Consider the following 15,730-nt stretch of genomic DNA (forward strand, 5'->3'; position numbering starts at 1 on the left):
TAAACCCAGCTTTCCAAGAACCTGACCTTCAGAAGCACCCTGGCTTTCCTTTTTTCACACCTAAAGTTCTCTCTGGTTATAAGTAAGATGTTAAGAGTGATACATTTCCTTTTCAGGCCACTAAGGTGCCATTTAATTCACTCCAGCAATAACTAAATAGGAGCCTAACTTTAAAAGATGCCGAAAGCAACATGCTGCTAATTCATTGCCACATCTATTAGAGCTTCACAGGGACTCTGACTTCCTAGATTTTAAATATAGTTAAGATATTATGATGATGTTTCCTGATTTAATCCATCCATAAATTAGATGAAATGATTATAGTACCTGTTGTCACTTCATTCTTGCCCTATCCCCATCACTCTTCTGCCTTCATTAATTCAGAATAAAATACCACAAGACATTAATGTAGCACTTGGAGATAGGAAGGCTGCATTTTTATAGCCTCAATACAAAATCATACTTAAAGACATCTAAGCCTTTACCGAATGGGGAAAAAAATGATCATCTCAAGTATCTGATGTAAGCCTCCTAATTCTTGTCTAGGAGAGGAAACTAAGGCTCGGAGATGTTAAGTCATTTACCCACGGTCACCCTGTAGGTAATTGCCAGAGCCGAAACACCCAGGCAGGTCTTCTGACTCCAAGTACAAGGCTCTTTCTATTTGTAGTATATCCTCTAATCTTCTGGGGATTCTATTAAAACAGTTTCTTGACTGTTTTCAATGAAAGGCATTATTGCCAACATGTAAACAAAAGCAAAAATCTTGGCATCCCCCATCACTTTATCATCAGTGTTTTTAGTTTATCATTTCAAAGTCATTATTTGGTGTTTTCTTACAGAAGGCAACAGACCACTGCAACAGAAACTATCCTTAGATGGGAACCCCAAACCTATACACGGAACACCAGAGAGGTCAGATGGCCTACAGTGGTCAGCTGAGCAGCCTTGTAACCCAAGCAAGCCTAAGGCAAAAACATCTCCTGTTAATCCCAATGCCCCTGCAGCTCATCTTGAAATAAAGCCAGATGAGTTGGCAAAGAAAAGAGGTAAAGTGATTTCTTTTGCACAAATGATTCAACATATTTTGCACACACAGAGAAGTGCCAGAATGACAGAACTTTCCAAAAGATGCCACTTAGTGAAGAGAGATATACGTGAACTTGCATTTCTTTCTGTGACCCACATAGATTGAAAGGCTGATGTGATTCCTCCTGTGTTAATCGAAGGTCCTCAGTGTTTACGTGGAATTACATCCCCTTTCTCTGCCGCTCTGTGGCCATTCTTCCCTTTGAGTCACAGATAAATTCGCACCACAAATTCTTTCCACCCTAGTATCTCGCAAAGAAAATGTTAATGCGGGAGCTCTTTTAGAAATGTAAATGCTGAATGTTTTCCTGATATACAAGTTCTGAACTTGCATTGAACAAAGATGAGTCTAGAGGCTGGTATGTCTTCTTCAGATATGATCTTCCTCACATGAATTCAGTTCTGTTAGAACTTTCAGGCAACATAACACTGAAAGGGTTTTATATTTGGCACACTATATTTTTATTATTATTCAAGCTTTTATATACTTTATACATAACTGGTGTTAAAAATTAAAGGGTCTAAATCACTTCCTTTCTGATTCCCAGAGATTATATAATATTCTTCTCATTTAGCCTCAGTTGTATCTGATTTCCTTGGCTTTGGTTTGATAAACTTTCTCACTTTTCTTGAGGGAGATTTCTTTCTTCTAAGAAATATGCCCTTGTTGGGATAAATACAATTTGCCTGTTTGTTTTTGCACTATCTGTAAACCCTGGTGACAGTTTCAGGAAATCAGGCAAGATTGGCACCCATAGAGCTGCTCTAAGTGCTGCTGCTATAATTACAGGCCTGGCTCAGGAGAGATGGGGCCAGAGCCAGCGTACCTGGCACCAATGCTCCATCCTCTTTCTAGCTCATTTGTGCCTCTCCCAATCTCTATGTCATTTTCCTCTTCCAAAAGCCCTGCTGGCTTTTAACCACGCAGAGTGGTGTTTACAGAAAGAGCCAGTAGCACAAATGGTCTTTAGACATATCAGATTCCAAGAAACTGCAGTTTGTGATAGAACATATGATCAGAACCTCTTTCCAAAGAACAAAGGAGACACGTGTGCCCAGCATGGGCCAGCCAGAGAACCTACTGGTAAAATCACAGCAGTCTCAGGGGCCATACGAATCACCCACTCTGGGTTTTAAAAACCCTGCGTTATGAATACCTGCTTGACAGACCTTTTTTTTTTTTTTTTCATCGAAAAATAAAACAAAATCTCTCTATTTGGTGGGGTGAGTAAGTTGGGGTTTTTGTTGTTGTTCAGCTCACACATATGAAGTGCTCAATTTAACATATTTTTCCTCGACATTAATTTTAGGCCCAAATATTGAGAAATCAGTGAAGGATTTGCAACGCTGCACTGTGTCTCTAACTAGATATCGCGTCATGATCAAGGAGGAAGTGGATAGTTCAGTGAAGAAGATCAAAGCTGCCTTTGCTGAATTACACAACTGGTGAGTAATTCAACTTAGAAACCATAAATCTGTGGCACTTGAGCTGTTCCTATAGGTAGGTAAAAGCATCGGATGGAAAGTGTTGATTATTTAATACATAAACATCACAGAACAACTCTTCAGCAGATTTTTTTAAGTCCTGCAGGCAGAGGCATGTACCTTGGGAATAAAAAAGAAGAGAATGTGTTTGAATAAAAAGAAACCTGATACACATAATTTATTGGCATTGAAGTTTACCCAAAAGTATGAATGATGTAGTACACAATCTCAACAGAGAACAAAACCTCAACAAATGATATTTTTGACAAATCTCTAGAAGGCTGATATCATGAATACTACCAAGAAAAAATATTTTCCAGCTTTGTCATTAAAAAGGGAAAAACTCCCTTAACAAAACTCAGATATATCTCATATAAGTGATAGAATCCCATTTGGGGGGATCTTTAAGACTAGAATTAAGAAGTAGTATGCCAGTGTGGTTTTCATTCTGCCTTGCCGTGCTCTGCGCTGATTTTGTTGGAAGACATTGCTTCGAGTCCTGCACATTTTGCTCATGTCCACAATTGAAATGAAGTATTTGTTAGTAAGGTTAAGTTATTATCAATAGATAAATGGTCTCAGTGTATCAATCAGAACTTTTCGGTTCCAAGTGACAGAAACCCAAGTCATACTAGTTAAAGATAAAAGAGAATTTACTGGCTGATGTACATGAAAACTTCAGAATATTTCTTTAATTGAATTTAGTTCTAAACCCAAATTACGTTATCGAGTCAGTTTCTCACTATCTCCCGCCCTCCTTTCTTCTCTCACTCTCTCTTTCTCCTTTCCGCTCAGTGTTTCCCACATTCTCCTGGTTCTGCTTATTCTTAGCTTCATTCTTAGGCATGTAGCAGCAAGGATGATCCGTGGCAGCTTCAGACTCACATAATCCATAATCCCTATTATCCGAAAGAGGGCTTTGTATCCAGTAGTTCCAACTAAAGTCCAAGGACTAGTTCCCATTGGCCGGGTTGGGTCATGTATCTGTCCCTAAACCAGTTACTATTGCTGGAAGGCTAGTGGAAGTCTTCCCACTAGCCAGGCTGAGTCATGCCCACCACAGACTTAGTGGTGGGGTAAGCCCCACCTGAACCCCATGGACTGAGAATTGAAGAGCTATGGCTCCTAGAGGAAAATCAGGGTGCAAAAAAAGAAAAAGAAAAATACAGGAAAAAAAAAAAAAAAGCCACATCCACAATGCCCAGGCTCACATAACATGTTCTCTATATATCACTGGCCTTTCATGATCTAGAATTTGATCACATCTTCTGCACATCTTTCCTATTTTAAGGCCCTTTTTGGACACTGATGTGCTTTTTAGCTGATTGTTGAGTTGTATAAAACTAAGGATTACGCTTAACACTAATCTAAAATTCTTGAATTTCAAGCCATGTGCTACATATAATACAAGATCCCAAAGGTACATAAGACACTAAGGACTTGAAAGAAGACCATGCCTTTCAGTTATCATTTGGTGAGGAATCATTTGCCCTTCACCCAGTCACAGCACCTTGACCTTCGTAGACCTCTTCTCTGTTTAATCAGATTATAACCTATCTGATTGTTCAATCTAATTGTTCAAAGCAAACTCCAAGTACTTAGAAAAGGTATAGATACTATACAAATGAAAGGTGTCCTTCTTATTATTATTGGTTTTTAAATTTTATGGTTATATGACTTTTCCAATATGTCCTTAAGTTACTCTAATATATATATCACACTCAACTTCCAGGCCTGTACTGTAGAGGCAGAGTCAGCAAACTTTATCTGTAAAGGGCCAGCTAGTAAATACTATAAGCTTTATGGGCTATAAGGTCTTTGCAACGACTCAGCTTTGCTGTTGTGGCACAAAAGCAGCTGGAGCTAATGCAAAACGGCCATGGGCCAGATTTGGCTCCTGGGGGTCGTAGTTGGCCAGCCTCTGTCTGGAGGCATCAGCTAGCTGCTCAGAGAAGACCACTCTGTCTTATCCTTTTGTGTGACATTTTAGAATAAACTCTTCCTCTGAGGCCTCTGTATTATACCTTCCATCTGAGTGACTCACACACTAATTGACAAAGTGTAGCAATGACCTCAAATTACCTCTCTCCTCCAGCTGCTCTGAGTACTTTTTTTTATTTTATTTTATTTCCTTAGTAAAATGAACATCACATGAGTCACGGGACATCTTAAGATTTATAACAGATTCTTTGAGTGTTTCGCTCCTCAAGAGCTGAAAGCGTGGGGCCAGGAAAGTCAGCACCCAGGGAAGTTGTATATCTTTTTTCTGCTTGTAATTCACATTGTGTTTTAAACTGATGGGAAAGATCACTTCTGAATCAGCTCTGCCAAGCAATACTGCTGTTTAAAAGTCCCCTACTTAACTAAGTGGCACTTTCCCTCCAAACTGAAGAAGAAAAAATTTAGATCAACTGTTTCCTGTATGCTGTTGCTGCAAAATGACAAAACACCAGAACTTGTTTTCTGCTCTAACTCTTAATAAAAATGATCCCAAAATAATAACATAACTGTTAACTTGAAAATAAAACCAAAGTTGTTTTTTGTTGTTGTTGTTTGTTTTTATCAACCAATTACATGCTTTTCTACCAAGTGGAAAAACTTTGACTGTGTTCCACATAAGCCTGTAGCCCAGCCAATGTGGTGATGTTCTTGAATGAAGTCTCCCTCAGGTTTTCTGAGGGATGAATTTTAGGGATTGTGGTGCTCTTGAAAAATAGCAGGCAACAGAACTGAAGAAGGCAACTTAAATGTTTTTGAAAATTAAGCTACCCTATTGGTGATGAGGTCATGAACTATAGGCATTAGAATTTTTAATGCGGCACCGCTCATTTAATACAATTGAAACTTCAAGATTACATCACAAGACATATCCAGATTCGGAGGATGTGGGATAAGTCCTCTAGAGAATTCTAAAGGGTGCTGGTTCTGAGGCAGCTGGCAACTCATCTGGTACACGAGCAACATTGCACTTCCAGTCCCTCTCCTCTCCCTACTCCAGGCCACCCAGTTCTCTCGCCGAAGAATTAAACAGGAGTCGTGTGTAGTTTAGAAATAAATAGAAACTCTCAGAAATAAATAGAAAATCAAAACATTGACTTTGCTACCAAAGTGCCAGCTTCAGGAGGTAAATCCTGCCTGAAAGAATTACCCCCAATGATGATGATTTTGTGAACCTGGGAGAAGGCACTTGTTTGCACATGCTCAGGACCAGGTCAGCAGCTATCTGAGAAAATTTAACTAAATACTTATCCTTCCCAGTCTGGTTGTGAAGAATACTTTGTTCAATACAGATCCTGAAGAAAACCATTAAGTAGCTAGACTGTAATATCCAAGTTGGCATTTAGCCGGGACGCGGTTACATGGGGCTAACTGACCATTACATGGATCATTCTTATTTGCCCAGAAAGAATGGAGATTTGACAGGGGAACAAATATGACACAGTGCTCTCACGATACGTCTTAACAGAAAATAAATTTTGCAACATGAGCATCTGTGTAAAAGTTCCATCAGGAACTAACATGAAACAGCTGGTTTCTTTTCTGTATGATTGGCCCCCTACCACAACTGGAAAATATTCATTCTTTGGAATTATAACTGCCAGATTTAATTGCTTTGTGTGCAAACTAGTCTAGCTTCTCTTCACAAATCTGCGTGTGTGTGTGTGTGTGTGTATGTGTGTCCAAGTTGATGCCGAAGGCTGAAAATGAGCAATAAAACATTGAATTAAAAAACATTGAGGAGGAAGAGTAATACTTGATGGTTCTGCCATATGCTGGGGAGAAAGTATTCCAAAGTAGAGCTATAAAGATTGTTAGGTGCTATTGGAGATTTAACATCTAACTAAAAGCACTCCCAAAGAAAATGGAAGATGGTAATGAGCCAAAGGATGTGTGTCCTGGGGGTGGGGTACAGGGATGCAGAGAATGGGTTTGTGCGCTGAGGGTGGGGTAACAGGGTTGCGGAAAATGGGACAATTTGGGGTTCAGATAGGAAAGGGAAATCAATCAAAGCATGCGTTCTGTATAAAGGGGCCAGAAATGTCCCTATGCCTCATGTTTATTTTTTCTTGAAGCAGTGCCAAGTCTGGCTCAAGGAGAATTCACAAGTAGCTCAGGAGTTTCAGCTCTCCTGATGCTAAACCCATGCCCACTTTCCCCTTCTCTCTATCTTGGAGTTTCTTCCCTCACAACAGAGCAGGGTGAACCTCCTGCTGACCCCTGCAGGCCAGGGGCTCCTCACCATGGGACCACTCACTACCAGATGGGAACTTAGAATGGAGTTCCCATTTCCCTTCCCGTTCCTTCTTTTTAACCACTGAAACTCATTTTTGTGTAACCGATAACCTCATCCTCTTGATGGCCATGTGTCGTTCCTCCCAAAGTGACATATTTACATGTTAACAAATGTTAATAGAGTCTGTTGAGACTCTCTCCACCAGCCAAAAGAATAACTCTGAAAGTGAGATTTTCAGGCTGCAGAAAAAGCTTTTTTGAGATAAGTCTAAATTCTTCTGGCCTGCCTCAAGCCCCACTACAAAGGAAGCCTCTCATCTGCTACGGAAGCCCTAGCGGTAGCCAAGCAGAACCGCATAGACCACCTGGTGGTCAGCAGGGTGGCCCACACACAGACCAGGTATCATCACCGTGGTGTTTTAAATATTGTGCCCTTCTTCTGGGCTGTGAGAAGGCCTCCTGAAAAGGAAATTGCCGGTGGGGCTGTTGTATTTCAGAACAAGCTATTCGGCAGTCTGTCCCATATCCCCTGTTTGCTGATCCTTGGGTGCCCAAACAGTATAAAACCCTTGGAGCATACAGTCTTGGAACTACTTCAGTTTGAGTCCAAATAAGACCATTTTTCTTCTTTTGCAGTTTTATCACTTAGGACTCTTTCCTCATTGGTTGTTTTTTTTCACCCTACATTTCCCAAATGCTTAGCTGCTTTTAGGTTAATACCTGGCTCTCCATACAATGCTAATAGCCTGAATTTTCTGTGCTCTTTAGAGTTTTTATTTTTCCCTCTTTGTGACTAACTTAACAATGCCCAAAAGATGATACTTGTAAATTAATATTTACTTCTCTCCATACCAAAGTATATATGTATACACTATAATTAAACTCTTAGAGCTTTGTGGTCATCCTTTGCCTAGTTGCCGCCCCCAGAGATGCTGATGTCACTGGTCTGAAGTGGACCCAGAAATAGTGTTCTTTTTTAAAAAAAAAAGAAGAACTCTAGGTGATTCTTTTCTGCACCTGTGGTTGAAACTCACTGGTTAAGAGTCCTGCAAAGGGAGTGATATGTCTGGGGCTAGAGCAAGAATTTGCACCCCCAGGAGAGAGCATGTCTGGAATATTTTTGGTTGTTAGAATTGGCATCTAGTAGGTAGAGGCCAGGCATCTGCTAAATATCCTACAATGCACAGGACAGTCCTCTTCCCCCACCCCCACCCACATTACAAAGAATTATCTGTCCTAAGACATCAATAATGCTGAGGAAATCTGGGCGAAGAAAGAGAGAGGAAGACTCCATGTCCGTCGTCACGGTCAACTTGGACACAGTCCATCTGTGTGTTCTGCTGTAGCTCCCTGAGGGGAGGGCAGAGATTCCTCCCTCTACAGCACTGAGTGTCTACCTGCCCCACCCCACTTGTCCTCCTAATGCACCACTGGAGACATGAGAGGATATTTCCTTTCCAATCATTTACACACCCAAAGGACATAACCGTGGTGTCTTCTCTTTTCAGATCAGCGAAGTAAGAAAAAACATTTTTTTATTGCCTGAAACATAAACCTTCTAGCTACACATTTTCAAGGTCAAATTACATTTTTGTCTCCTTAAGACCAGAAAAACAATTGTATTGCAGTGTAGAACATTGAGGGCTTTGCTTTTTTGTCAATTTTTCATTATAGAATTTAACTCAGTTCTTAGGAGAAAATGGAAATGTTGAGAACTGATGCTTGTAGCTAATGATAGGCAGTCACTTTCATTAGCCATTCTGTCTCTACCTGAGTCTTTTTCTCATTTTGCAATAAAACCAAATAGCATAGAGGGGACCGAGATTAGGATGAAGATCAGAAGCATGTAAAAATAAATACAGTAGGAAATTCTTCTGTCTAGGGGATTATTATTTTTCTTTGGCTTCAGCCAGGCAGCAATATTACTTGGTGTTCCTGGGCATGCAATGGCATATGTCCGTCCAGCTACTCTACTGCCGGTGACATCTTCAGGTGTGCTAGCCCCTGTGCTCCTTAAACTGAAGGAAAACAGGTCTTTTTGCGTATCTTATGGTACAGTCAGTAGCGGTTGAACAAATACTTGTTAACCATTTAATTACCCTCTCAATTAAGGGAGTCATTGGAATTGTAGCAGTGTGTACTTTGATAGATAAACATAGGGAAAATAAGTACTAGGTAAAACAGGTCCTACAATCAGATCTGTGTCACAGAGTAGATGCTGTGACAGCAAGCAAACTTGGTTTTTGAGTTCAGTCACACAGAGGATGTTGACATAAGAATAGGTAATGAATAGAGACTCCATTTTAAAACTGTGTGGCCGGAATAGTAAGCATTGCTAGTGCCCCCACCAGCATCAAGAATATCTGGAGTAGTGTGCTGTCCGTGACTAAGATGATGCTTTTCTCTGCGCCATTCAACAAGGGATGTTGGTTAATGGGATTACCAGCAGGAGAGCTGAAGTTTGTAACCTTTTCAGCCACTGAGCATTGTTATGTAATAATTTTACAAAACCTTCAGTTCCCTATTAAAATATCAGCAGTGTGTTAAACGATTGCTAGATTTTGCCAAATCCTTAGGCTAAATGTGTAATGAAGACAAAACCAAGGGTTTGCATTGTATTTTTTTTTTTATGATTTTTAAAAGAAATTTAATAAAAGGTTTCTGTGTCCTTCTGCTCTGGAAATGAATACGATCTTCCTATTGATCAAAACCTGTACAAATAAGACTTTCTGATTAATCCCTTTCCTCTTTATCAAATGGTTTTCCTAAGTACCCACCTGCTTGTGACTTGTACAGAACACTTTACAACAGAAATTAAACAAACCTGTTTTTTTCTCCCCACGCCCAGTGTTCGAGATTATGCCAACATATTGAAGGAATGCACAGTATGGAGATGAACACACACCTGCAGAGGATATCAAGAGACAATAATAGAAGAGGCTAATATATTTATGCCTCGAGAGAGCCATATATATTGGTTTTTTTTGTTTCTGGGTTTTTTGTCCAAATGACTCCATTTTCTTACTCTGTACCAGTCCAATAAACAGAAATAAGCTCCAGAATCCATTCTGAAATTGCGAAAAGGGTAAATATCATATCCCATGGAGAAACTCAAGGTCCTTGTGACTTTGTGACTAAGGCAAGTCCCTGTGGTACACTGTATTTCAAATACTGCCTCATTCGTGACTATGTCATTCTAAATAGTGTAGCTCACTTTTGGGAGTGGAAGCTTCTTTTTTCCTATTTTCTTTCGTCCTGAAGATTTTTCTCTGCATGAGATGTTTCCCCAGGGCCACTGCAAGGACTGAGTCAATCAGTGACGTGAAGGAAGAGCAGGTTGATGAAGACAAAAAACACAGAACTAGCCTTTTCAGTTTTGGTATAGTCCCCAGGAAACCAGCATAAATAGCACCTTGTATTAATAGCCTTTCTGAGCCACATGTGTGATTACCTCCATACATTATGTCAGTCGCACACTTAGCATCGGAAGGCGGCTTTCCTTTCACTGCAGCCTTCTTTGCAGAATAATAGACCCACAATAAGAGCTGGGGGATAAGAAGTTGATTCTGATTTCAGCTTGAAATCTCAAAAGATTTCTGAATCTTTTTAGCAAATGAAGGCTACCAATCAAACCAGCCTGGTAACATGCTCCTGAATAGGAATTGTTAGTTTTCATCATGGAATAGAAATATAAAAAGGAATCAAGCCAATTGTTCTATCTATACAATCCCAGAGGGAGAGTATGTGTGCGTGCGTGCGTGCGTGTGTGTGTGTGTTGTTGTTGTTGTTGTTTCTTTTTAAATGCCTTTGGCACCTAGTATTCCTAGGTGGTCTCCCATCCAAGTACTAACTAGGCCCGACCCTGCTTAGCTTCCAAGATCAAACAGGATCGGGCACGTTCAGCGTGGCATGGCCATAGACTTTGTGTGTGTGTGTGTGTGTGTGTGTTTAATTTACAGTATAATCCATTTTCACTGGGAAAATAAGATGAATTTGTTCTTCTATATTAGTTTAAATATAAAATACATTATAATTTTTAGACTGAGATATCCTAGGTCATAATTTCAGAATAGATCTTGGAGTTTATTTCTGTTTTTAGACTGGTACAGAGTGAGACTCTGTAGTCTCTTAGAGTGAGACTGAGGCTTCATTTGGAGCAGTTTGTCTGCTAGAATATCAATGAATCTTATAAAAGACTGTATAAAATACTTGAAGTTAATATAATAAAATTCCTTAAATGTATGTTATATTATTCTTCCAGTGACTGTAAACTTTTGATTCTTAGTAGGCCATATTCTAACAAAAGTCACATTTTCAAGGTTTATTAACCACTTAATTGGAAGCATGGGGTTTAGAGTTAGAAAGAATGGTGTTTAAATCTCATCTTCTCATATTATAGCTCTGAAGATGATTGAGTTTCTTAACTTCTACTCAGCTATAAAACGGGTGTTGCTGTCACTTTCTAGGAGTTTTGTGATTATTCATGTACAAGATATGCATTTCTTAGATTATTCTAGAAAATCTCTAGCCTGGCCCATGATAGAAGTTTAATCTAGCTTGATTCTCTTCCCTTCCAGATCAGCATTTAGTAAATTTCTTTCCCTCTATACCAAGACGTTAATCTTCTCCACCTTTCTGTTTATTTAGCATGCACTGGATCCCAGCTACGAGATATAGGTATTTCGTCACAACTTTTTACTGTTTACTGCTCAATGAAGAGACAAGTAAAGCCAAAGGACCCCTGTTTCTGAATGGCCACAGTAGCCACTAATGCAGCCTTCTTTCCCTTTCATGTCTTACCATGCCTTCTCTTCTACCTCCTCTTCCCCTTCCTTCATCCATCCGACAAATAGATGAATGTGTGACAAGGCCATGATTCTCAAAGTTTGGAATGCATGGGGATCCTCTGGGCCACATTCCCAGGGACTCGGCTTCTGTGGGTGTGGGATGGAGTCCGGGAATCTGCTTTTAATGAGTAGAGTATGTACCAGTGTAAGTGGTCTGAGGAAAACACTTGAAGAAGCACTGCTAAAAATACTGAGTGATAAAAGACGATCTCTTTCCTAAAACAATCCAAAGTCTAATGGGAGCAGACAGACAGGCTGTGTAATGCCGCATGGCAAAAATTGTAATGGAGCTGTACAGGGAGGAGGGGAAAATCAACAGCGTCTGGCTCGTCAAGAAAGGGTCTATCGCAGAGGTGACACTAGAGCTGGCTCTTGAAGGAAGACTAGGGAGTAACATACTGAGAAGGGAGAAAGAGGATTCTATGCAGAAGAAACAACACAAGGAACCAGAATCAAGAGAGGCCACAGTGTGCTCTGAGAGGAATATGTTCCTTGGGTCTCACTCCGTCAATTAATTTTGAGTACAGCCCTCTCAAACCAGAAAATTTACTTGTGAATCATACATGTGTACTCCTGTTAATCTGTATAGTAAAGATGAGGAAAGTCTACTTTTTAGAATAAAAAGTAAGTACATAGAGTTTAATATTTTGTTTGTTCCCCCCATTGGGGAAGCTGATGGCCCAGGGCAGGTCCTGAAGAGTAGCGGCAGCACATGAGACTAGAGATGCTGGGTGGTGAAGAGCCTTATGGCCCAAACCAAGAAGTGTATATTCCCACCCCTCCCCTTTTCACATGAGAGCCAAGGAGTTCAGGAGCCCAACAGGAGTTCAGGAGCAGTCTCAGCTACACTGGGCTGCCTTGGCTTGGACACGGGCCAATATCTCTGCAACTTCTTGTGCCACATCAGTCTCTTGCTTCTGTTTCTAAGTTATCCGTATTCAACAACCACGATGGCTTCTGCATAGACACTACCACCCCCCAAAAAAAGATTGGGAAGAAATTCAACAGCGTTCAGAGTGGTTGGCTCTATATTGGGTATGAGACCGAGAGAGCTTTTGCCTTGTTTTATTTTGAAATTTGTTTTATTTTATCCTGCCTTTTCAATTTTTTTAATGAGCACAAAAAAAGAGAAAAATGTGAAGAAGAATGTTAATTCAATTCCTTAAATGGTATCCTTGTGCTATAAGACAATTACTATCCACAAATAGTTTGCTTTCTTTTCCTTAGATGAAGTTTTAGTTTTTTTGTTTTTAAGAGGGTGGTCGTAAATATCATTTTTGTAGCTATAGAAACTAAACATAGTTAAGTGACTTTCCTTGAATAGTGATCTCCATAGAAAGAAACAAAACTAAGAAATAATTTTCAAGGATAAGGAATCATTATTAAGCAAAATCATATGTAAAATTCTAAATGGAGGTCTACAAGGAATATAGATTTTTCCGTTGAACATGTGGTGTTGTGGGATTTGTAGCTTTACAGGATTTTGAAACTCTTGATGTCATTTTAAAACTTCTGAGAAGAAAAAGGAATCCTTATTTGTTTGTTTTTTCAATTAACTGTCTTTTTAAGAACTCTAGAATTTTGTAAGTGTTGGGAGTTAGTCCTTGTGCTAAATCTGCACGTCTCATTCCTGAAATACACCTCAGACAGTGTGATGAAATATTCATTAACTGTGACTTAAGTCATCGCAGGATTCTAATATAAAAAATGCAGACTAAGAAGTATTAAATTAACAGATTATATTACCTCTGATAAAAGAAATAGAAATAGAATGAGCTCAGCCTGATTGGCAAATTGAGTGCTGTTGTTGCATTCATTGACAGAGATTTTAACTTTACATGTGAAGTGTGGTTCGTGCTTAGAGGCACTGCTACTTTATTTCCCTGATAGTCACAGTGACTAGGCAACTTATCAAATGGTTGCATTCCAACTCCAGTCTACATTCTGTAGACATGTAAGTCGTGTTTTGTATGTTTACCAAATCATACAGTAGGAGTCAAGAATTATTTTAAAAGATCATTTTGTCACTACTGCTGCATTCGGAAAAAATTGATTTCATTATTTTTAGTTAGAAATTATTATTTATATTATTAAATTTCACTATTAAATTATTACTAAATTCATTGTTTCTGGTTATAAAAAGAATTCACATTGTTGTAAAACCTAAATGCAAAAATAGAGTAGAAGGGAACAGACCCAGGAATCCCAACCAAAAAAAATACATAAACATAGCCGACCACTTGATGATGAGCCTGGAGTTGAAGTGGCAACAGTGGAAGTGGATTACGGTAGGAGAGATTTTTCTGGGGTGGACTTCAGAGGACTTGATCACATGGGAGGTGAAGGAAGAGGAGTCATGGAAACTGCATGGGTGGTGGTACCAGTAGCCAGTCCACAGAGTGTAGGAGAGGGGACAGCATGGGGATGTAAGTGAGGAAAAACAAGTTTCCCTCTACCCTTCTGAGTTCTCGGCTGAGACCCCCTATCATAAAGCACAGATTAACAAGAGAAAAACAAACGGAAGTTCATTAACATGTATACTTCATGGCAGATGCCCAGGGGAAAATGAGGAACTCAAAGAGGTGGCTTAGAACTCAGGCTTAAATACCATCTTAACAGGGAAAAAGGAGGGGGAATTAGGGGATCATAAGTGATTTTTAGGTAAGAATAGAAGACTAGGAAGGAGGTATGATAGTTTCTGATAAAGTGTATCTGGGTGTAGTGTTGACTTCTGACGTCCTATGACAAGAGTCAGTAATCCTTGCATTTGATGAAACTCCCAGGGAGGGAGGAGTTTTATGACAACCAAATTCCTTGTAGAGGACCTGTCTTTAGGCAGATAGGGGAGTTCAGAGAAAGCCTTTTCCCTGCATTTGCTGTTTTTCAAGGGCCTATAGCTCAAAATGATATACTGAAGTGCCGTATTTTGGGGTGGCATGTTCCTCTGTCCTTCAGGAAGCAGAACAGAAAAAGGAGGAACAGGGAGTTGACAACATGCAAGAGCATGTGTGCCATTTGTAGGCACCTGTCGTGTTAGGGCCACTGGTTCTCCTGACCTAGGAATAGAGAACCACACACCGTCCTGTTGCATTCGTCCACGTCAGGCCAGAGACAGCACAGATAGTTGAAAAAATGGTTCGGCTGAAACCCCTGCCTAGTTTTGCCCTGGGACCAAACATTTCTGATAATGCTTGGGGAGCTGGACTGGAAATGGTACCCATGGTAACATGGTTCTAAATGTGTAAAGGGAGTTTTTCTGCACTCCACCTGGTAAGCAAAATCCTTTCATACTTGGGAAGAGACATAGATGCCTTAACTTGTGGGCAGGACGAACGGCGTCTTCTTCCATCAGTGCTAATTCCCAGCTCAAGGCCAACGCAGAACCCACAATGGGGGCATATGTGAAATGTGAGAAAAATAGAAATTCTTTAGACAGGAATTCTTGCCCTATGGCATATCACTCATCTGTTTGCTTTATATAAAATACAGAGGCCAGAAAGGCTGAAACATCACCTTAACATTCATTAGACTCCTTTCTCCCCAGCAATTTAAAAAAAAATCAAATGGGCTGGAGAGCAGGAGGCTCTCCTCCCGCACACTCATCCTGCAGGAGGCTCAGGACTCTGTCTCCTTCCGGAGCCTCTCTGCTTGCTTTGTTCTGCTTGGCCGCTGAGGAGTTAAGGAAGCTCCAGACTGAAGCCCTTCATCCACAAGAAGGTCCTAAAGCAAAATTGTTCGGGATCAGATGGTCTCAGGCAGTTTCTCTCATTACACTGTCTCCCTGAGGCCAACTCAGTGGAGATGGAAGGTGGCCTAGTTTTTTAACTCTTTAACAACTGACTCTGGCTGCTTCTGCTGATAGATTTCTTTAAATGCCCTTTGAAATTCTGGTTTTGTTCCTCAGCATCCACCAGCAGGTTCTACTCCACCTTATCAACCCCTGATAGTCTTGAGGCTGGTCCCTATCACAGCATCTTTCTTTTTGAAGAACACGAGACTTGACAAGGCTCATCCAGGCTTCCGAATGAAGCAGCTTCGTCACTCAGTGTCTTAGTCTCCAAATTTAAAGAAGAGTC

The 15,730-nt window shown here is 40.2% G+C and overlaps 1 protein-coding gene and 1 pseudogene across 2 annotated transcripts in view; one reads left to right on the top strand and one right to left on the bottom strand.

The window, feature by feature from the left end:
* SPATS2L (spermatogenesis associated serine rich 2 like) overlaps positions 1–15,730 on the top strand; it is a 149,046-nt gene that overhangs the window by 114,153 nt on the left and 19,163 nt on the right. The window contains exons 7-8 of one of the 2 annotated variants that reach the window (XM_006921328.3): positions 843–1,049; positions 2,400–2,535. In XM_006921328.3, coding sequence (XP_006921390.1) covers positions 843–1,049; positions 2,400–2,535 — 343 coding nt within the window. The remainder of the gene's footprint in view (positions 1–842; positions 1,050–2,399; positions 2,536–15,730) is intronic. The other variant, XM_015596755.2, reaches the window with a different exon arrangement.
* Positions 10,610–10,728, bottom strand: LOC112470463 (annotated as a pseudogene).

The sequence above is a fragment of the Pteropus alecto genome, unplaced genomic scaffold (assembly GCF_000325575.1).
Source record: "Pteropus alecto unplaced genomic scaffold, ASM32557v1 scaffold3, whole genome shotgun sequence".
Taxonomy (NCBI): Eukaryota; Metazoa; Chordata; class Mammalia; order Chiroptera; family Pteropodidae; genus Pteropus; species Pteropus alecto.